We start from the raw sequence: 21,688 nt of genomic DNA, 5'->3' as shown, positions 1-21,688 counted from the left end.
AGCCACATCGACCATCATGGGGTACACAAAATATGCCCCAGTGGAAGGGAGAGCTACACCAGGGGGAAGGCTGTGGTGGTCTGGGAGGGGGAGTGGAGGGGTTAGCTGAAACTCCTTACACCCATCTCCCCCTCCTCGTCCCTCGGGGTGACCTGATAGCCGTCAAAGAACCAGACGTCCTCAGATCGCTTCTGGAGCCCTAGGAACCAAAATAGAATGGAATGGATCAATTGTTCATGTTCAGAATTGCCCACTAAAAGTACAATGTTTATTACATTATTATTGAAACACAAACTGTACAGTCAACAATAAATGAATGGCCATTTATGATGATGATAATGAAAATACTCACTGCGGAAATATTTGTGACAGTTTGTAACACCTTTACCTGTTAAGGATAAGAAATCGATGACCATTTATGATGATGATAATAATGAAAATAAACATTATATACAAAAGTATGTGGACATCCCTTAAAATTTGTGGATTTAGCTATTTCAACTACACCTATTGCTGACAGGTGTATAAAATCGAGCACCCAGACATGCAGTTTCCATAGACAAACATTGGCAATAAAATGGCCTTACTGAAGAGCTCAGAGACTTTCAACGTGGCAACGTCATAGGATGCTATTGCTACGTTTCCAACAAGTCATTTTGTAAACTTTCTGCACTGCTAGAGCTGCCCCGGTCAGTGGTAAGTGCAGTTATTGTGAAGTGGAAAAGTCTAGATGCAACAACGGCTCAGCAGTGAAGTGATAGGCCACACAAGCTCACAGCACAGAACCGCCGAGTGTTGAAGTGTGTAGCGTGTAAAAATCGTCTGTCCTCGGTTGCAACACTCACTACCAAGTTCCAAATTGCCTCTGGAAGCAATATTAGCACAAGAACTGTTCGTTGGGAGCTTCATGAAATGGGTTTCCATGGCCGAGCAGCCGCACACAAGCCTAAGATCACCATGCGCAATGCCAAAAGTTGGCTGGAGAAGTGTAAAGCTCGGCGACCATTGGACTCTGGAGCAGTGGAAACACGTTCTCTGGAGTAATGAATCACTCTTCACCATCTGGCAGTCCGACAAAGTAATCTGGGTTTGGCGGATGCCAGGAAAACGCTACCTGCCCGAATGCATAGTGACAATTTAAAAGACAACAACAACCACCCGAGCCACTGCCTGTAGACCCCGTTATCATCAAGAAGGCGAGGTCAGTACAGGTGCATCAAAGCTGGGACCGAGAGACTGAAAAACAGCTTCTATCTCAAGGCCTTCAGGCTGTTATATAGCCATCACTAGCACAGAGAGGCTGCTGCCTATATACACAGACTTAAAATCATTGGCCACTTTAATAAATGGAACACTAGTCACTCTAATAATGTCACTTTAATAATGTTTACATATTTTGCATTACCAATCTCATATGTATATACTTTATTCTATACTATTCTACTGCATCTTAGTCTATGCCGTTCTGACATTTGCTCGTCCATATATTTATATATTCTTAATTCCATTCCTTTACTTAGATTTGTGTGTATTGGGTATATATTGTGAAATTGTTAGATATTACTGGTTAGATATTTCTGCACTATCAGAACTAGAAGCACAGGCATTTCGCTACACCCGCAATAACATCTGCCAAATGCGTGTATGTGACCAATACAATTTGATTTGAAAGTTTGGTGGAGGTTTTTCATGGTTCGTGCTCGGCCCCTTAGTTCCAGTGAAGGGAAATCATAACGCTACAGCATACAATAATATTTTAAACGATTCTGTGCTTCCAACATGGTGGCAACAGTTTGGGGGAGGCCCTTTCCTGTGCACAAAGCAAGTTCCATACAGAAATGGTTTGTCGAGATCGATGTGGAAGAATTTGACTGGCCTGCACAGAGCTCTGACCTCAACCCCATCGAACACCTTTGGAATGAATTGGAGCGTCGACTGCAAGCCAGACCTAATCACCCAGTATCATTGCCCAATCTCACTAATGCTCTTGTGGCTGAATGGAATAGAAAAGTCCCCACAGCAATGTTCCAACATCTAGTGGAAAGCCTTCCCAGAAGAGTGGAGGCTGTTATAGCACCAAAGGGGGTCCAACTCCATATTAATGCCCATGATTTTGTAATGAGATGTTCGACAAGCATACTTTTGGTCATGAAGTGTATTTGCGGCTGATTGTAACACGTTTGCCTGTCGAGGATAAAAACGATCATGTTTTGATCCAAGGAAAGGAATGCTTGTTCTTTGTTCGTTCTGACTGAAGGCAATGAACAACTCACCTATAATGTTTTTGATAACCTAATGGCATGACATCATATGAAAAGATCTCTTGACATTACACACAATGTGTGCGTCCCAATAGACATTCTATTCCTTATAGAGTCCACTACTTTTGACCAGTGCCCTATTGGCCCTGGTCTAAAACAGAGCACAAGGGAATAGGGTGACTTTTAGGACTTATACAGTGTTGCAAGAGGCAGTTATGTAACATGGTATGCTTGTTTGTAATTAGATCTCATCACCATTAGGGATAGATTGTAGAAAGAAAGAGTTGATTCTATGAAGAATACATCATGACATCACAAAGCTTGATAAATGCAAAAATAACCCATACAAAGGTTTACTTTAGAACACATGGTACAAAGTCTCTGAGAAAAAAACACAATTTGTAAATAGTTACAGCCAACTCTATATTGATGATACCTACCTTCTTTGTCATCAGATAACATCACGAGGATAGTCACTGCAGATAGAACACGGACAGCACTGTTGACATCCATGCCTGCAAAATGATCTGAAGTCTCTTTCCCATGGAAATATATCATGAAGGCTGATACATGCCAATTAAACAACCCTCTCATGCCAGTGCTTTGTGATACAGCACAGAGCCTATTGTGAAATTTAGTGTGCCAGAGGCCTTGTTTTGACAAATAGCTATGATATGGAAATATTACATCATATTCTTAATTATTTTGTTTGTTTTGAAGTGGGACAGTGTTAGAAAAGTAAAATGTTTGCCAGGAATTTGGTTGTTTCACCGCCATTTTTAAAAATAAAGTTGTAATTGATGAAGTGATTTCACCCAAAAACTTGATCAGATATACCACTACTAACCATATCCTATTGATGTTGTTACATGCTACTGAATATGATTCAAGTACCCAACAAAGGATAACATATTGCTTAGTTGTCGTCACACACAGGGTTAGGGAGTAATTTTATTACAACAAAACTGTAAGTGTAATCAGTTAAATTACCAGCAAAAAGTATTATAATCAGATAACTTTCAAATTCAGAAAGGATTTTTGCGAAGTTAAGTTTGTTCCACCTGAACGAGTCTGACCACACGCCAGAGACCACTCTGATGACACACCAAATGCATTTGATGGATATTTCTTGTCTTCCTTTAATTCCCCCTAAGTAACTGAAAGTAATCAGATTATACTGAATTTGGGTCATCCAAAATGTACGTTACTGATGAAAATTTTGGACAGGTAACCAGTAACTGTAAAGGATTACATTTAGAAAGTAATCTACCCAACCCTGAATTCCAACAGCATACCATCTGTACAGGCTACATTACTGTATCAGGCTGGCGGTTCCCCCACAGCTGTTCTCTCCTTATCTGAACTGTAGAGACTTGTTCTGAGAGAAGAACACAACATCTTATCAGTCATGATGATTCACTCAGTCAAGGAACTATCAATCCAATTCAGCTATTGTAATGTACAAACAATGTAAAGGGTGAAGAACAACGAAGGTATACTGTGCGTATGTTATAAGTTATATATATATATAAAAAAAGAGTACTTTCTTGAACAGTGATTGTTACCTTGACGTAACTACCTTGAGTTAACTCCCTTGTGAATTGAGCCGGTGGGTGATTTAAATCAAAAACGGAGAATGAGCGCCATCTAATGGACATGAATAACACAACAGTGAGTAAAGGTAATACAGTAACAATGTTGCTAGAAAAGAACACACCAAGTGACCGAATAACTATGGAAGTACTAGTAGAAATACTGTTGTTCCATGTAAAGAAATATAATTGGCCTTTAGAAATGTCACTCAATTATTGGGTCCAAATCACATCCAATCCTGGCCAGGTGTTTTGCAGGACTGTCTTGTTGCTTAGCAGCCCCAGACCCAAACATACGTGGTTATACAAAGTATAGTTTTTTGTTTCTAAAGGCACATGCATTTAGCCCTAAAATAATGTCCTCATGACAAATTGTGATTTTATTCATTCTAAATAGTAGGCTATTCATTCTCATTCCATACACAGCACTGCAAACACTCATCCTGAATAGAAATTGCTCAGAAAACGAACAAAAACGAATATAAACCTTTGGAGAAAAAAGTATTTTGCTGAGCCATATAAGGCAATTATAGTTTACTGCTGTAGAAATAAATATTGAAATGTTTTTTTTTTTCACTCGTTTAATAATGATGGAATGCACAGCAACTTGATTATATTATATTGTATTCTATATTGTACAATTCTAAGACGTGAAATTGTATTTTACCAAAAGTGATTCACCCCTACACATTCGACTGTGCTGTATTTTCCAGAGGTGCATGCCACAGTGTCTGTGACGCCATGACTTCTAATGTAATCTGAGTCTCCAACAAATGAGAATGTGAGATTTTGGGGGAACAGCAAGAACAAGATGGCTGGCCCGGGACAAGGAAAGTGTTTGGCTTCTTTTCCATAAACGAGGCATTTCGTTGATAGTTTTCAGTTTCATTAGTAAATGTTTAGGCTACACATTAGTTTTGTAACTATATATATTTGTTTTTGTTGATATTACTACTTTTGCAATAGTTTGATCTAAAACTACGCAGACGCTCACTTTCTTGAAGACAGAAACTTTATAACGTTCTGTTATTTTTCTTTCTTAGTAAGCAATTTACGTTTCGAAGTATATTTGCTGTGAAGAGGAACATATACAAATAATCAAAATTAGTTCATCTGTTTCCCGAATTGTTTTGCAGAGTTTGAACTTGGGCAACTTTCTTACATATTTTAATGTGTGCGTAAACATTTCCTTTCTGATATGCGCGTCAAGCGTGACATAAACATAGCACTTGTTAGTGGCTAGAGACATAATTGATTTGAACGTTTTGTAAATGTAGTTTGTCTGGCCTTTAAAAGCTTTTCAGTGAATTGGACTAACAATGAGCTCGACTCGGGTGAGATCACAACAACCGCAGCAGAATCAGGCTGGCAGGTCCGCCACGGGCGCAGCGGGTGCGTCCTTGCCGCACAGATTGGACACAAGCGAGGGGATTGAGATGGAGAACATACAGCACCAGGACTTGGGGCTCGGGGGCGCCATAGGCACACCATCACCTCCCTCAAGACAAGCCTGGAGTCGGGACAACCCGGGGTTCGAACCGGAGGATGAGATGATGGGGGCCGATTGGCCTCCGGCTAGCCCGGGGAGAAGATCAGTGTCCACGGGCTCCAGCAGTCGCTGCAGCAGCGGGTTGGGAAGTTACACTGCTGGAGGGAGCAGCACCCGCATCCACCGTGGATTATACCCGACACCGACAGTGGATGCCCTGCAGCAAGACAGACATGACATCAAAAGCTGTGGGAAGAGGATACTGGAGAAAATAAGAAGTTAGTGTCACTTACGTTTCCTCCTTGTATGAAGAACACTACAGCTGCCAAGAGGTCTGGACCTTTATGACACAGGAGGTAGTGCACTTGCCCTTTAACTTGTAGAGACCTGGGTCATTGGCTCAAACACCTCTCTGGCCGTTCTTCCTCACTGTTGCATACACCACTTAGGTCAACACACCTGTAGATGCCCTCATTGGTAATGCACTGGCATCTCAAGCCGAGCATTGATGGTTAAGGAAGGATACTAATGTGTGTGTTGAAATGTTTTTTCCCCCAGTTCTATGGGGTACTCAGCTGATGGAGGACAGTGACAGCAGCAGAGAGAGGTACCTGAGGAATGTCCTGAGAGAAATGGTCACCTATGTCATCTTCCTTATCACACTGTGTATCTGTAAGTACCACACACACGGGACACACACACACATGGAGGCTCCGCATGAGGAGGCTACAACAGACTTCTTCCGTCACGACGTACCTCTAAGGCCCTTCTGCTAGTTTGCTAGCCCCGGCTCGCTAACTGTCTGAATCGCCGTGTCTCCAGCCAGCTTAACTACTCACTGGACCCCTATGATCACTTGGCTACGCATGCCTCTCCCTAATGTTAAAATGCCTTGTCCATTGCTGTTCTGGTTAATGATTATTGTCTTATTTCACTGTAGAGCCTCTAGCCCTGCTTAATATGCCTTAGCTAACCCTTCAGTTCCACCTCCCACACCTGCGGTGACATCACCTGGTTTAAATGATGCTTCTAGAGACAATATCTTTCTCAACGTCACTCTATGCCTAGGTTTACCTCCACTGTATTCACATCCTACCATACCTTTGTCTGTACATTATGCCATGAATCTAATCTATCGCGCCCAGATACCTGCTCCTTTTACTCTCTGTTCCGAACGTACTAGATGACCAGTTCTTATAGCCTTTGGCCGTAACCTTATCCTACTCCTCCTCTGTTCCTCTGGTGATGTAGAGGTGAATCCAGGCCCAGCAGTGCCGAGCTCCACTCCCATTCCCCAGGCGCTCTCATTTGTTGACTTCTGTAACCGTAGCCTTGGTTTCATGTATGTTAACATTAGAAGCCTCTTCCCCAAGTTTGTTTTATTCACTGCCTTAGCACACTCTGCCAACCTGGGTGTCCTAGCCGTGTCTGAATCCTGGCTTAGGTAGATCACCAAAAACCCTGAAATTTCCATCCCTAACTATAACATTTTCCAACAAGATAGAACTGCCAAAGGGGGCGGAGTGGTAGCCTGCAGAGTTCTATCATACTATCCAGGTCTGTGCCCAAACAATTAGAGCTTCTACTTCTAAAAATCCACCTTTCCAGAAATAAGTCTCTCGCCGTTGCCGCTTGCTATAGACCACCCTCTGCCCCAAGCTGTGCCCTGGACACCATATGTGAATTGATTGCCCCCCATCTATCTTCAGAGCTCGTGCTGCTAGGTGACCTAGCAGACATGCTTAAAACCCCGGCCATCCTACAATCTAAACTTGATTCCCTCAATCTCACACAAATTATCAATGAACCTACCAGGTACAACCCCAAATCCGTAAACACGGGCACCCTCATAGATATCATCCTAACTAACTTGCCCTCCAAATACACCTCTGCTCTTTTCAACCAAGATCTCAGCGATAACTGCCTCATTGCCTGCATCCGTAATGGGTCTGCGGTCAAACGACCACCCCTCATCACTGTCAAACGCTCCCTAAAACACTTCAGCGAGCAGGCCTTACCCTGGCCCGGGTATCCTGGAAGGATATTGACCTCATCCTGTCAGTAGAGGATGCCTGGTTATTCTTTCAAAGTGCCTTCCTCACCATCTTAAATAAGCATGCCCCATTAAAAAAATGTAGAACCAGAAACAGATATAGCCCGTGGTTCACTCCAGACCTGACTGCCCTTGACCAGCACAAAAACATCCTGTGGCGTACTGCATTAGCATCAAATAGCCCCCGTGATATGCAACCTTTCAGGGAAGTTAGGAACCAAGCAGTTAGGAAAGCCAAGGCTAGCTTTTTCAAGCAGAAATTTGCATCCTGTACCCCAAACTCATAAAAGTTCTGGGACACTGTAAAGTCCATGGAGAATAAGAGTACCTCCTCCCACTGTACTGAGGCTAGGAAACACTGTCACCACCGATAAATCCACGATAATTGAGAATTTCAATAAGCATTTTTCTACGGCTGGCCATGCTTTGAACATGGCTACCCCTATCCCGGTCAACTGCCCTGTACCCCTCACAGCAACTCGCCCAAGCCTCCTCCATTTCTCCTTCACCCAAATCCAGATAGCTGATGTTCTGAAAGAGCTGCAAAATCTGGACCCCTACAAATCAGCCGGGCTAGACAATCTGTACCCTCTATCTAAAATTATCCGCCGAAATTGTTGCAACCCCTATTACTAGCCTGTTCAACCTCTCTTTCGTATCGTCTGAGATCCCCAAAGATTGGAAAGCTGCCATGGTCATCCCCCTCTTCAAAGGGGGAGACACTCTAGACTCAAAATGTTACAGACCTATATCTATCCTACCCTGCCTTTCTAAGGTCTTCGAAAGCCAAGATAACAAACAGATTATCGACCATTTCGAATCCCACCGTTACTACTCCGCTATGCAATCTGGCTTCCGAGCTGGTCATGGGTGCACCTCATCAATGCTCAAGGTACTAAACAATATCATAACTGCCATCGATAAGAGACAATACTGTGCAGCCGTATTCATCGACCTGGCCAAGGCTTTCGACTCTGTCAATTACCACATTCTTATCGGCAGACTCAACAGCCTTGGTTTCTCAAATGACTGACTCGCCTGGTTCACCAACTACTTCTTTGATAGAGTTCAGTGTGTCAAATCGGAGGGCCTGTTGTCCGGGCCTCTGGCAGTCTCTATGGGGGTGCCACAGGGTTAAATTCTAGGGCCGACTCTCTTCTCTGTATACATCAATGATGTCTCTCTTGCTGCTGGGGATTCTCTGATCCACCTCTACGCAGACGACACCATTCTGTATACTTCTGGCCCTTCTTTAGACACTGTGCTAACTAACCTCCAGACAAGCTTCAATGCCATACAACTCTCCCGTGGCATCCAACTGCTCTTAAATAAACTAAATGCATGCTCTTCAACCGTTTGCTGCCCGCACCTGCCGCCCGTCCAGCATCACTACTCTGGACGGTTCTGTCTGGTTAGACTGTAAACTCTCCTTCCAGACCCACATTAAGAATCTCTAAAATCTAGAATCGGCTTCCTATTTCGCAACAAAGCATCCTTCACTCATGCTGCCAAACATACCCTCGTAAAACTGACTATCCTACCGATCCTCGACTTCGGTGATGTCATTTACAAAATAGCCTACCAGCAGGTATATTTCACAGGTCACCCCAAAGCCAATTCCTCCTTTGGCCGCCTTTCCTTCCAGTTCTCTGCTGCCAATGATTGGAACGAACTGCAAAAATCTCTGAAGCTGGAGACTCTTTTCTCTGGTTAAACAAAGGTGAAATAATACAAAAAAATAAAACACACACACCCACAGAGGATGCATGTTGGGTATCATAAGAGTCTTTTTGCATTAAAAATGTTGGCCCCACTTCGTAGACATGCATTATTTAAACAGTCAGGCCTGAGGGGGTGTGGTATATGACCAATATACCACGGATAAGGAGTGCCTGGATGCAGCCCTTAGCCGTGGTATATTGGCCATATATCACACCCCCGAGGTGCCTTATTGCTATAATAAACTGGTTACCAACGTAATTAGAGCAGTAGAAATAATGTTTTGTCATACCTGTGGTATATGGTCTGATATACCACGTCTGTCAGCCAATCAGCATTCAGGGCTTAAACCACCCAGTTTATGAACCAGAATAACTATAGGATAGGCAAACCAATATAATTACATTGTAATAAGGTAGTAGTACAAGTACATACACCTATCAAGTATAACACTTTTGTGCTTTCGCATTTGTATTTTCTTGAAAACATATTGAAGTGGTATTACTATGTAACTGCTGCTCTTAGCTAGGAATAATACTAACGTCTGTCCGTGAGGATACTTTTTCCAGCTGACCAGCTTTTCTAGCAGAAAAGTCATTTTCCAAACTCCTTAGGTCTGATAAACAACTCTGGCAGCGTATCAGGAAAGCTCCCTCAAACCAGGAACTTCCATTAGAGTTTAGTCACTATTATTGTACGTTTGGGAAAAGGATTGTGGGAAGATGATGAAAGTTCCAGAATACAGCACAACCGAGAGTCAGAATGCTATTAATCTAGTTTCACCACTCCTTATACCACGGCTGCTGAGAGGAAAAGTGTTCCCGTGCCAGAATGGGGTTTTGGGTGGATCAGGAAGTCATTTCCTGGCTGGATAGATGGAGCTAGATCAGCCAGTTTCTCAGCCAGGTGGGAGTCAATGAAATAGAGGCTTGGAAAATATCATACATATGAGCCATATGGGCTATATGTGTGTATGTTGGACTGTTTATGTATATTTATCTAGATATAGCTTAAATATGGACCTGGATGCAGTCCAACAGAGCAAATACTACAATGGAATGCTGAATAAGTCGGGTTGGACAATACTTTTCTTATCAATCATCATGAAAAACGTATACTTAACTTGAAATCAACCAATCCGGCATTGTTAAAATACCACAATCAAATCAAATTTGATTTGTCACATGCGCCAAATACAACAGGTGTAGTAGACCTTACAGTGAAATGCTTACTTATAAGCCCTTAACCAACAATGCAATTTAAGAAAAATAATTGTTATGTAAAAAAAAGAAACATTTTTTTTCAAAGTAATAAATAATTAAAGAGCAGCAGTAAAATAACAATAGCGAGACTATATACAGGGGGTATCGGTAAAGAGTTAATGTTGCGAGGGCACCGGTTAGTCGAGGTAATTGTGGTAATATGTACATGTAGGTAGAGTTAAAGTGACTATGTATAGATAATAAACAGAGAGTAGCAGCAGCGTAAGGGGGGCAATGCAAATAGTTTGGGTAGCCATTTGATTAGATGTTCAGGAGTCTTATTGCTTGGTGGTAGAAGCTGTTAAGAAGCCTTTTGGACCTAGACTTGGCACTCCGGTAACGCTTGCCATGCGGTAGCAGAGAGAACAGTCTATGACTAGGGTGGCTAGAGTCTTTGACTATTTTTAGGGCCTTCCTCTGACACCATCTGGTATAGTGGTCCTGGATGGCAGGGAGCTCGGATCCAGTGATCTACTGGGCCGTACGCATTACCCTCTGTAGTGGTTTGTGATCGGAGGCCGAGCAGTTGCCATACCAGGCAGTGATGCAACCAGTGAGGATGCTCTCGATGGTGCAGCTGTAGAACTTTTTGAGGATCTGAGGACCCATGCCAAGTCTTTTCAGTCCCCTGAGTGGGAATAGGTTTTGTCTTGACTGTCTTGGTGTATTTGGACCATGATAGTTTGTTGGTGATGTCGACACCAAGGAACTTGAAGCTCTCAAACTGCTCCACTACAGCTCCGTCGATGAGAATGGGGGCGTGCTCGGTCCTCCTTTCCCATAGTCCACAATCATCTCCTTTGTCTTGATCACATTGAGGGAGAGGTTGTTGTCCTGGCATAACACGGCCAGGTCTCTGACCTCCCTATAGGCTGTCTCATCGTTGTCGGTGATCAGGCCTACCATGGTTGTGTCATCCTCAAACTTAATGATGGTGTTAGAGTCGTGCCTGTTGAGGATCAGCGTGGCGGATGTGTTGTTACCTACCCTTACCACCTGGGGGCGGTGCGTCAGGATGTCCAGGATCCAGTTGCAAAGGGAGGTGTTTAGTCCCAGGGTCCTTAGCTTAGTGATGAGCTTTGAAGGCACTATGGTGTTGAACGCTGAGCTGTAGTCAATGAATAGCATTCTCACCTAGGTGTTCCTTTTGTCCAGGTGGGAAAAGACAGTGTGGAGTACAATAGAGATTGCATCATATGTGGATTTGTTGGGGCAGTATGCAAATTGGAGTGGGTATAGGGTTTCTGGGATAATGGTGTTGATGTGAGCCATGACCAGCCTTTCAAAGCACTTCATGGCTACAGACGTGGGTGCTATGGGTCGGTAGTCATTCGGGCAGGTTACCTTAGTGTTCTTGGGCACAACGACTATGGTGGTCTGCTTGAAACATGTTGGTATTACAGACTCAGTCAGGGACAGGTTAAAATGTCAGTGAAGACACTTGCCATTTGGTCAGCGCATGCACGGAGTACACGTCCTGGTAATCCGTCTGGTCCTGGGCCTTGTGAATGTTGACCTGTTTAAAGATCTTACTCACATCGGCTATGGAGAGTGTGATCACACAGTCGTCCGGAACAGCTTATGCTCTCATGAATGTTTCAGTGTTACTTGCCTCGAAGCGAGCATAGAAGTAATTTAGCTCATCTGGTAGGCTCGTGTCACTGGGCAGCTCGTGGCTGTGCTTCCCTTTGTTGTCTGTGATAGTTTGCAAGCCCTGCCACATCCGACGAGCGTCAGAGCCCGGTGTAGTACGATTCAGGGGAGTGTGTCCGGATGGGTAGGAAGGAGCACAGCAGATAATCCAACAAGAGAAGAGACACACGACACAACCTCAGGTTGACAACAAGAAACACTGGTTACAGAACATATAAAGGGAAGATAAGGGTTCCAGCTGGCGCAGACAATCAGGCCGAGATTGGGAACCACGCCCACACAAGAGAGAGAGAGAGAGAGAGAGAGAGAGAGAGAGAGAGAGAGAGAGAGAGAGAGAGAGAGAGAGAGAGAGAGAGAGAGAGAGAGAGAGAGAGAGAGAGAGAGAGAGAGAGAGAGAGAGAGAGAGAGAGAGAGAGAGAGAGAGAGAGAGAGAGAGAGAGAGAGAGAGAGAGAGAGAGAGGATTCTTAGTCCTGTATTGACTATGGGACGCTGAATACGTTTTTATCCCTGTGACTTTGCTGCTTGTGGAAGTGTAAGCCTATTCCCTGTGCATGGGAGCTAGTTGACCAGATTGAAGTATACACAGACATTTGGGGTTACAACTGCTCTCCTGGCACCAATGACATGGATGTCAATTAAGGTAGGCCTATTCAGAGGTGTTGGGTTAAATGCTGAAGACACATTTCGGTTGAATGCATTCAGTTGTGTAACTGACTAGCTATTCCCTTTCCCCTATACGTTTCTGTTTTCAGTGGCATCTTAAACAGGTCTTGGCCTCAGTGCGGTAGGCCAGGATTTGGTAACTGTTGGATCATTCAGAGAGTCGTGCCCGGCCATGCAGTCATGAGTGAACAGAGAGTACAGGAGGGGACTGAGCACGCACCTCAGAGGGGTCCCCATGTTGAGGTTCAGCACTGTACCTGTTGGACCATTCAGAGAGAAAAACACATGATCAACACAAAGATGTAGTTCACAATATTGTTGTATACATTTCTTAGAAGTGTAAGCCGTTGGGGGGGGATTGTTTTAAGAAAGTCATACCATGGACCATTTAGCTATTTTATTTAAAATTTTAGGACCCCTTTAGGTATATATATATATCTTTAATAAAAAATTTTTTTTAAATAAAATATTGAATTTGTTCTTTACTATTATAGCCCAGAGAAACGCATTGAATAACACATTCATAAATGGCAAAAAAGACAGTCCAAAAATGTATAATAAGGAATAAGGTTTGGAAGTGTCTGTTCTATATCCAGGACATATACGAAAGCTCAGGCAATGTTTTAGTTGTTTTTTTTACACATATTTAACCCCTTGTTGGAACAAAACTACCTCCATACTTTCATTTGTATGGGTTACCTTTAGACAAGTCCCACGACACTTGTCATAGAGCCATCATGTTCGTGAGATTCTTACCTTTCTATAGAGTGGTTATATTAGTTTGTAGGCCAAACCGTTCAGACGCTATAGACGTTTTCTTGAGTGTCTTTTTTAGGGATGTCTCCTGGTTGGACAAACAGAGCTCTAGCTCTGCCACTTTCCACCTCAGATGAGGAAGACCGCCACAGGCGGATGCGGTGGATTGAGACATAGCCCATGCAACAACAACAAAAATATATCTAGAGCTTAAAGGAAAATTCCACCCCAAAACTTTTGGTATTCTTTGCTATTTGTTTGATAAGTCGATTGTTGACATTTGTTTTGCTTTTCAGAAATCAGGTTTTCAAGATATGTAACTTTCAAAATACAAAAATCATCCCATCATGTGACTTAAAATACAGCATCATATGATGCAAAATGCATTATATGGGGATGATTTCTGTATTTTGAAAGTTACATATCTTGACAACTTTATTGCTGACAAGCAAAATATTTCAGGACTATGTCAACAATGGACAAATGAAACAAATACCAAAAGATAGTTTCTGGGTGTGTTTTCTTTTAAACTGATGGATTTTGATGGGGATTTTTAAAATTCTGTTACTTAGATTGATGCACCGATGTGTCAATGGACTATGGGGGTAAACACAATATAGGCTAATACAACTGTAGCATGACAGTAATATATAGTATAACGATAGGATAACATTAATGCCGTTATTCATTATTTTAAACATTGGTTATGTATACAAGCATGAATGAAATAAACAGTTATTAGAAAATGCTGAACAGGTATGCTGTGTGTAACTAAAAACACAAAGGAAAATGCACCATAATCTCATGCAGAGAAACTCTTACAGTATCTTCTGTTGTGTTGTGTAGTGACCTATGGAATGGTAGGCTCCAACATGTACTACTACACCAAGGTGATGTCCCAGCTCTTCCTGGATACACCACTGTCCCCGGGGGACACAGCCACATTCAGAAGCCTCTCAACTATGGGTGAATTCTGGAAGGTGAGTCAATTCAATGAGTCAATTCCCCGGTTTGCTATGCAGTGGTTTAATCTCCTGCTTTGTGCTTTTTGTCTGATTGGAAAATAGAGCTTGGTGCTTAGTTATGGCATAACAAAGATGCCAATGCATTTACTTTGGCCCATGCTCAGTTACACTATATATACAAAAGTATGTGGACATCCCTTCAAATTAGTGGATTTGTCTATTTCAGCCACATCCAGTGCTGACAGGTGTAAAATATCGAGCACACAGCCATGCATTCTCCATTAAAAAAACATTGGCAGTAGATTGGCCTCACTGAAGAGCTCAGTGGCACCGTCATAGGATGCCACCTTTCCAACAAGTCAGTTTATCACATTTCAGCCCTGCTAGAGCTGCCCCGGTCAACTGTAACTGCAGTTATTGTGAAGTGGAAGCGTCAAGCAGCAACAACGGCTCAGCCGCAAAGTGGTAGGCCATGCAAGCTCACAGAACGGGACCCCCAAGTGCTGAAGCGCATATTGCTTAAAAAATCATCTCACTACTGAGTTCCAAACTGCCTCTGGAAGCAACGTCAGCACAACAACTGTTCGCCAGGGCTTCATGAAATGGGTTTCCATGCCCGAGCAGCCGCACACAAGCGGTATAAAGCTCACCTTAATTGGACTCTGGAGCAGTGGAAACGCTTTCTCTGGAGTGATGAATCATGCTTCACCATCTGGCAGTCAGACGGATGAATCTGGGTTTGGAGGATGCATAGTGCCAACTGTCAAGTTTGTTGGAGGAGGAATAATAGTCTGGGGCTGTTTTTCATGGTTCGGACTAGGCCCCTTAGTTCCAGTGAAGGGAAATCTTAACGCTACAGCATATAATGACATTCTAGACGTTTCTAGAATGTGCTTCCAACTTTGTGGTAAAGGTTTAGGGAAGGCCCTTTCCTGTTTCAGCATGACAATAATTGCGTGCACAAAGCAAGGTCCATACATAAATGAATTGTCGAGATCGGTGTGGAGGAACTTGACTGGCCTGCTCAGAGCCCTGACCTCAACCCCTTCGAACACCTTTGGGATGAATTGGAACACCGACTGCGAGCCAGGCATAATTGCCCAACCTCACTAATGCTCTTGTGGCTGAATAGAAGCAAGTCCCTGCAGCAGTTCCAACATGTAGAGGAAAGCCGTCCCAGAAGCTTTTCCTCTACAACTCTGTATTAATGCCCAGGATTTTGGAATGAGATATTCGACGAGTAGGTGTCCACATAGTTTTTGTTGTGTAGTATATATGAAGCATAAAACCAAAGCAGCACTTAAAAGTATTTAGTTCAAATCACATTAATTAACACCAAATAGAACAATGGAGCATTTCCATGAATCTAGTTAGAACCTAACAGACCAGCAGAGCTTTCAGTTGAAATTCTCTCTAACCAGTGCGTGTCTCTCCACCATGCAGTTCACAGAGGGTCCCTTCCTGAACGGGATGTATTGGGAAGTGTGGTACAACAACAAGAGTCTCCCTGAGAACCACAGTATGATCTACTATGAGAACCTGCTACTGGGGGTGCCCCGCCTCCGCCAGGTCAAAGTTCGCAACGAATCCTGCTCCGTGCACGAGGACCTTAGGGATGAGGTGCAGGACTGCTATAACATGTACACCCCGAGCAATGAGGACAGCGCCCCCTTTGGCCCCATGAACGGAACTGCGTACGTCTCCTAAACTACTATGCACTGCTGTTAGATGTACAGTATAGTTCAATGGTAACGTATAAGAAAGCAACCATAAAGCTACAATTGGTTGTAATACTAGAGACTAAACCAAAGCAATAGTTACAACATGTGCTCTAGTGTTAACCGAAAGCACATTATGGATGCTGTCCACCAGACAGTCACTCACCAATAGCCACCAGTGAATACCAGGCCAAACTGTTTCACTGTGGCTCTATGATGAGTCTGACTGTCTGTCTTTCCACCAGGTGGATGTACACAGAGGAGAACAGCCTGAATGGGAGTAGTTACTGGGGCCAGGTGGCTACCTACGGTGGAGGGGGGTACTACCAGGACCTGGCCCGTTCCAGAGATGAGTCAGCTGGCTTGCTACGCTCCCTAAAACACCAGCTGTGGCTGGACAGAGGAACCAGAGCCGTCTTCCTGGACTTCTCCGTCTACAACGGCAACATCAACCTCTTCTGTATTGCCAGGTACAGAGCCCAGAGTTATTACATACGTATTACATGTTACTTAGGACTGTTTCACACTGGTTATATAGGTGATACATAGGTTCAATCCAGGCTCTCAAGAAATCCATGGTTGGGATCAATGACTCATGCAATCCAATGGGAGTTCTCTAGTTACCATCCACATCCACAATCTGGTGTCATTGAACCTCGATTTTCACCCTAGAGAGGCTGAATACGGAATATCTCTTGTTCATTCAGTTTAACCTGTCTGCTTAACTGCAGGGATAAATACAGTTGAATTGAATTGAATGTTTCAGATTGGTGGTGGAGTTCCCCGCTACAGGAGGCGTAGTCACTTCCTGGCAGTTTCAGACGGTGCGTCTGATTCGCTACGTGTCCAGCTGGGACTACTTTGTCGGGGTGTGTGAGGTGGCCTTCTGCCTCTTCATCCTGTACTACGTGGTGGAGGAGGCCCTGGAGATACGCATCCACCGCCTGCGCTACTTCAAGAGTGTGTGGAACTGCCTGGACGTCCTCATCGTTGTGGTACGTAATTCAAGATGGCCGCCCTAGCAGGGAGTAGGAAGGGATGGAGTCCCTCTGAAACACCCTGAAACAAGTAAAGAAGGGCTCTGTTCCAGTATCCACACTAGCATACTACTTAGAATGAGTTAGTGCAATGAACATGCATTCTAAGTGGTAGGCTAGTATAGACATTGGAACGAAGGGAAGAGGTTTGTGATCCAAATATTGTTGTGTTGAGATTCCAAATATCCCCCTCCTCTTTTTCCAGTTGAGTGTTTCTGCCATAATCATCAACATCACCAGAACATCAGTGGTGAGCAATCGTCTCAAAGACCTTCTGGAGAACCACAGCGCCCACCCCAGCTTCGAGCCCCTGGCACACCTCCAGGTTACGTTCAACAACATGGCCGCAGTCATCGTCCTTTTCTCCTGGGTGAAGGTAAGAATGGCTTGACACGCAGAATGTAGCAATTGAGTGGGAATTGACCAGGAGCAGCGCTTGAACCAGACACTCTACAGTTGGTTACAGGATGAGAGTACTACTACCTGTGCCATAAAGGTCCAGACCTGTTGGCAGAAGCCAAAGTATGCTCCCATAAAGGGAGACTATATTAGCGTGATTTTAATACAAATTTAAAAAAGACAGAATTGATATAACGCTTTTCAAAGACACTTTAATTGTAACCTGGTTTCTGCTCATCTCTCCTCTTCAGCTCTTCAAATTCATCAACTTCAACAAGACCATGAGCCAGCTGTCCACCACCATGTCTCGCTGTGCCAAGGACCTCATCGGCTTCGCCATCATGTTCTTCATCATCTTCCTGGCCTACGCTCAGCTGGCCTACCTGGTGTTTGGCACCCAGGTCAACGACTTCAGTACCTTCCAAGCCTGCATGTAAGTAACATTGGTCTGATTGGAATCAACCCAGGTTCCAAGATTCTCAGTTCTTTAGGTTCTCCACAGACAACCAGGGCTCCCATTGATTGATTTGAATTTTGTTTGGAATTTGACCCATTGGAACTATAATGGTAGCGCACCTCTATAGCTTCATCTTAGCCTCTTCATAGCTTCTTCTTCTTGTCTTCTTTTCCATGTAGTTTTACCCAGTTCCGCATCATCCTGGGAGACTTTGAGTTCTCAGAGATAGAGGAGGCTAACCCAGTCCTGGGACCCATCTACTTCATCACCTTCGTTTTCTTCATCTTCTTCATCCTCATGGTGAGTTTTGATATACTACCATTGATAAATGTGTGGTTATATTGATATATATTCATATTGTACTATTTGATCTACATTATCTAGAGAGATTCAAGTTTGCTCTGACTGTTTTTTGTCTCCCTGTAGAATATGTTCCTGGCCATCATCAATGACACCTACTCAGAGGTGAAGGCAGACATGTCCCAGCAGAGGTCTGAGATGGAGATGACGGACCTCATTAAAAAGGTAATGGGGTTATTTGTTCTAGTAGGTGTATGTGATCCCTTAACGTGTCATTGTAGCTGAGTATTTCAAACAACTGCAAGCTGTATCATAGCAACTTCATATTTAAGATTCTATGAAGTGAAGAGTTCAATTGAAAAGGAGACTCAAGTTAATGTAATTTTACATTACTGTTGAATATTATCAACATGAATACTGAATAACTGCTAAATGCAGAATGAAAATGGCAACAACATTCACCTCGGAGTTGATAGGTGTCCTTGAGTTTGTCCGAGTGTTGTTTCTCTGCCTGCAGGGCTGTAACAAAGCCTTGATGAAGCTGAGACTGAAGAAGACCACTGTGGATGACATATCAGACAGTCTGCGCCAGGCCGGTGGGAAACTCAACTTCGGCGAGCTCCGCCAGGACCTCAAAGGGTGACCGCTGCAGCGCCTGAAACCAAACTGGGGTTTCACTGACTAATTCATAAACATACACTATTTCATTAAATTATACATACATACGAAGAAAGACATCAAGACACACGTGACATGTAATAGTACAACTAAATGTGTTGTTGTTTGTGTATTTAGAAAGGGCCACACGGATGAGGAGATTGAGGCCATCTTTGCCAAATATGACCACGGTGGGGACCAGGAGCTGACTGAGCACGAACACCAGCAGATGAGGGACGACCTGGAGAAAGAGAGAGTGAGTGGACACACACACACACACACAGGGCAACGAGCTACACACACACGTTTGCAGACGTTCAGTGTGTCTCTGCACATATGGCCAGGAGGACCTGGATCTGGAGCGCAGCTCGTTGCCCAGACCCACCAGTGGGCGGAGCTTCCCCCGTAGCCATGATGACTCGGAGGAGGATGACGACGAGGACAGCGGTCACAGCTCCCGTCGCCGCGGCAGCAGCTCAGGGGGCGTGCCCTACGAAGAGTTTCAAGTGTAGGTCGAGTTCTATTACCAGCCAAGTTGAAGTATTGGGCTTTTGAAAGGTCCTCTGTGTGTTTCCGACAGAGGATGTACCTGATATTTAAATGTTTTAAACCATGTGTCGTAACTATGGATATAGCATGTTATATAAACGTGTTATTGACATTATTGTTCCGTTCTATTCCAGGCTGGTGCGTCGTGTTGACCGGATGGAGCACTCCATAGGTAGTATAGTGTCTAAGATCGATGCAGTGATTGTGAAGCTGGAGGCCATGGAGAGAGCTAAGCTCAAGAGGAGAGATGTGCTGGGAAAACTGCTGGAGGGGGTGCTGGAGGTGAGACGGAATGTACATGGACACACACACACACACACACACACATGCCCATCTCGCCCACACCAAACACTTTTTAAAAATCTTTCCTTCCCCTCTCTTTCTGTCCATCTCTCTCCTTCCAACATCTCCCTTCTCCCTTTTGTCCCCCCCCCTCTCTGACTTGTAGACTATTTATCTGGTCAATATGTTAGGGTATGTTATATGTTTAAGGACTCTTGGAAGATTAGTCCAAATGATGACTAAAAGATACTAATGAAATCAAATCTCTCCCCTCCCCCAGGATGAGAGGCAGGGTCGGGACATGGACGTCCAGAGAGAGCAGATGGAGCGGCTGGTAAGGGAGGAGCTAGAGCGCTGGGAGTCTGACGACACTGTTTCACAGGTCAGCCATCACCAGCCCGCCACTGCCATTGGTCCAGGAGCCCAACCACGCCCCCGCCCCTCCTCCTCCCTTTCTACTGATGGGGTGGATGCTGGGGGTAATGGGAGTGGCCACGTGTAAAACTCCGCCCACCAGAAAGTTACACGGTAACGAGAAAGGGACATTATAGTATTTTTTTACAGGTTCTAAGCGCCAAATCCTTACTTGAGATGTGTGCATGCAATTTTAATTTTCTGAAAATGTTCCCATTGACCTCAATGGAAGATTATCGTGGAAGTCCGAGTTACGCAATCAAATTTTAAGTAAGGATTTGGACCTATCAGAGGCTAAGTGTAACTGTAAGAGACATTTTAGTGAGGTTCAAGATTGTATTCATTGGTTCTGGCACAATAGGTTGTCGCACAAATGAAGATATCCTTGTGTAAATGTCCTTTCTGGTCGTGTTCTACATTATATACCAGTACATAGTCCCATCATCATCCCTCTGTGTTTGTTTGAAATCTTTACACATGAGACCACAATGGCAACGTCACGTGCACGGCACCTCAGCTATCCTAGAGTGTGAGTGAAACCCACCCAATAGACTCATATGGTCTGAAAACAGTCCTACGTACGCCATCTATAAGATGGTACATGCTTTAAGGCAAGCAAAATATGACCTGATACATTTACAAAGCTTACAGTGCAAGCACAAGTACATGATTGTAGTGTTTAAAATGAAGAATTCGGGTACATGAAGATGCTGGACACAATGAAGGTTTTGATTATATTGGAGATATTACATGTGATGTAAATGAACTAGCCTCTTAAGCTATTTCCATTTGGTTTATATTCTAAGAATACATGGCATATCATTGCATTTCCTGTGCGGGTACGTAGCTCAAGGGCTTTTGGTTTTTGATTACACCGTATATGCACGCACGCACACACATCTTGATATTCCACAGGAAATGGTCTCATCGATCGTTCATTTGCTGCTTTCCTTTTTTGTCATTTTAATATAGTTACATGTGTGGCTCATCCTGTCATAATTACTAACCTATATCACTTTGTAATGACTTACAAAACACCCTTCTTATAAATGCATAATATGATACATATTGTAACTTGAAACAAACTTCGATTCGGAGTGCATCTCGGGTCATGTGATCCTCGTGTGTATTATTATGTACGGTGCCTTGCAGTATTTTGTAGTCGTATTGTTTTGTAATTGTTTTTGTGGTTACATACTGTATATCAAAGGTGTGAAAAATAAATAAAGTGTGTTGTGATGCTAAAACGATGAAGTGGTGTGTGTTAAAAAAATCGTAAAGTTAATCCGGGTCGTTGTTTGATACGTTTGAACACATCGACAGTGACTCTAAACCTTGACTATAAGGTGTCAGTAATGGACCTGTCATGTACATTGAACCGGTTTGATTGGAGTTGATATGTGTTGGGGGATTAGGTGAGATTAAATGGGATTATACCCCCTTATTGACCTAAATGCCTGT

At 43.6% G+C, this 21,688-nt stretch overlaps 1 protein-coding gene across 3 annotated transcripts; it reads left to right on the top strand.

Annotated features, from left to right (window-relative positions):
- The first annotated feature begins 4,617 nt into the window (after positions 1-4,617).
- pkd2 (polycystic kidney disease 2) lies at positions 4,618-21,477 on the top strand. Of its 3 annotated transcripts, none has more exons than XM_052464814.1 (15): positions 4,618-5,620; positions 5,901-6,014; positions 14,296-14,429; positions 15,858-16,108; positions 16,378-16,602; positions 16,899-17,127; positions 17,375-17,545; positions 17,820-18,001; positions 18,205-18,325; positions 18,452-18,550; positions 18,843-18,964; positions 19,121-19,238; positions 19,330-19,490; positions 19,666-19,813; positions 20,094-21,477. In XM_052464814.1, the coding sequence occupies exons 1-15, from the start codon at positions 5,173-5,175 to the stop codon at positions 20,313-20,315; spliced, it is 2,745 nt and encodes a 914-aa protein (XP_052320774.1). In that variant the 5' UTR covers positions 4,618-5,172; the 3' UTR covers positions 20,316-21,477. The 3 variants fall into 3 exon arrangements, with proteins under 3 accessions (XP_052320774.1, XP_052320773.1, XP_052320775.1); XM_052464813.1 differs by having other exon boundaries at positions 4,619-5,620; positions 19,327-19,490; XM_052464815.1 differs by lacking the exon at positions 4,618-5,620 and adding an exon at positions 5,680-5,698 and having other exon boundaries at positions 19,327-19,490.
- The last annotated feature ends 211 nt before the right edge of the window (positions 21,478-21,688 follow it).

Source organism: Oncorhynchus keta, chromosome 16 (genome assembly GCF_023373465.1).
Source record: "Oncorhynchus keta strain PuntledgeMale-10-30-2019 chromosome 16, Oket_V2, whole genome shotgun sequence".
NCBI classification, from domain to species: domain Eukaryota; kingdom Metazoa; phylum Chordata; class Actinopteri; order Salmoniformes; family Salmonidae; genus Oncorhynchus; species Oncorhynchus keta.
Note: the sequence above shows the minus strand (reverse complement) of the source record. Positions and strands in the feature narration are given on the sequence as shown.

Excerpts from the sequence above, each read along its gene's own strand:
- pkd2 (XM_052464813.1), top strand. The coding sequence starts at position 5,173 with ATGAGCTCGACTCGGGTGAGATCACAACAACCGCAGCAGAATCAGGCT. Across the intron at positions 17,128-17,374 it reads TGGACGTCCTCATCGTTGTG|TTGAGTGTTTCTGCCATAAT; the intron begins GTACGTAATTCA and ends CTCTTTTTCCAG. Across the intron at positions 18,551-18,842 it reads TGACGGACCTCATTAAAAAG|GGCTGTAACAAAGCCTTGAT; the intron begins GTAATGGGGTTA and ends CTCTGCCTGCAG.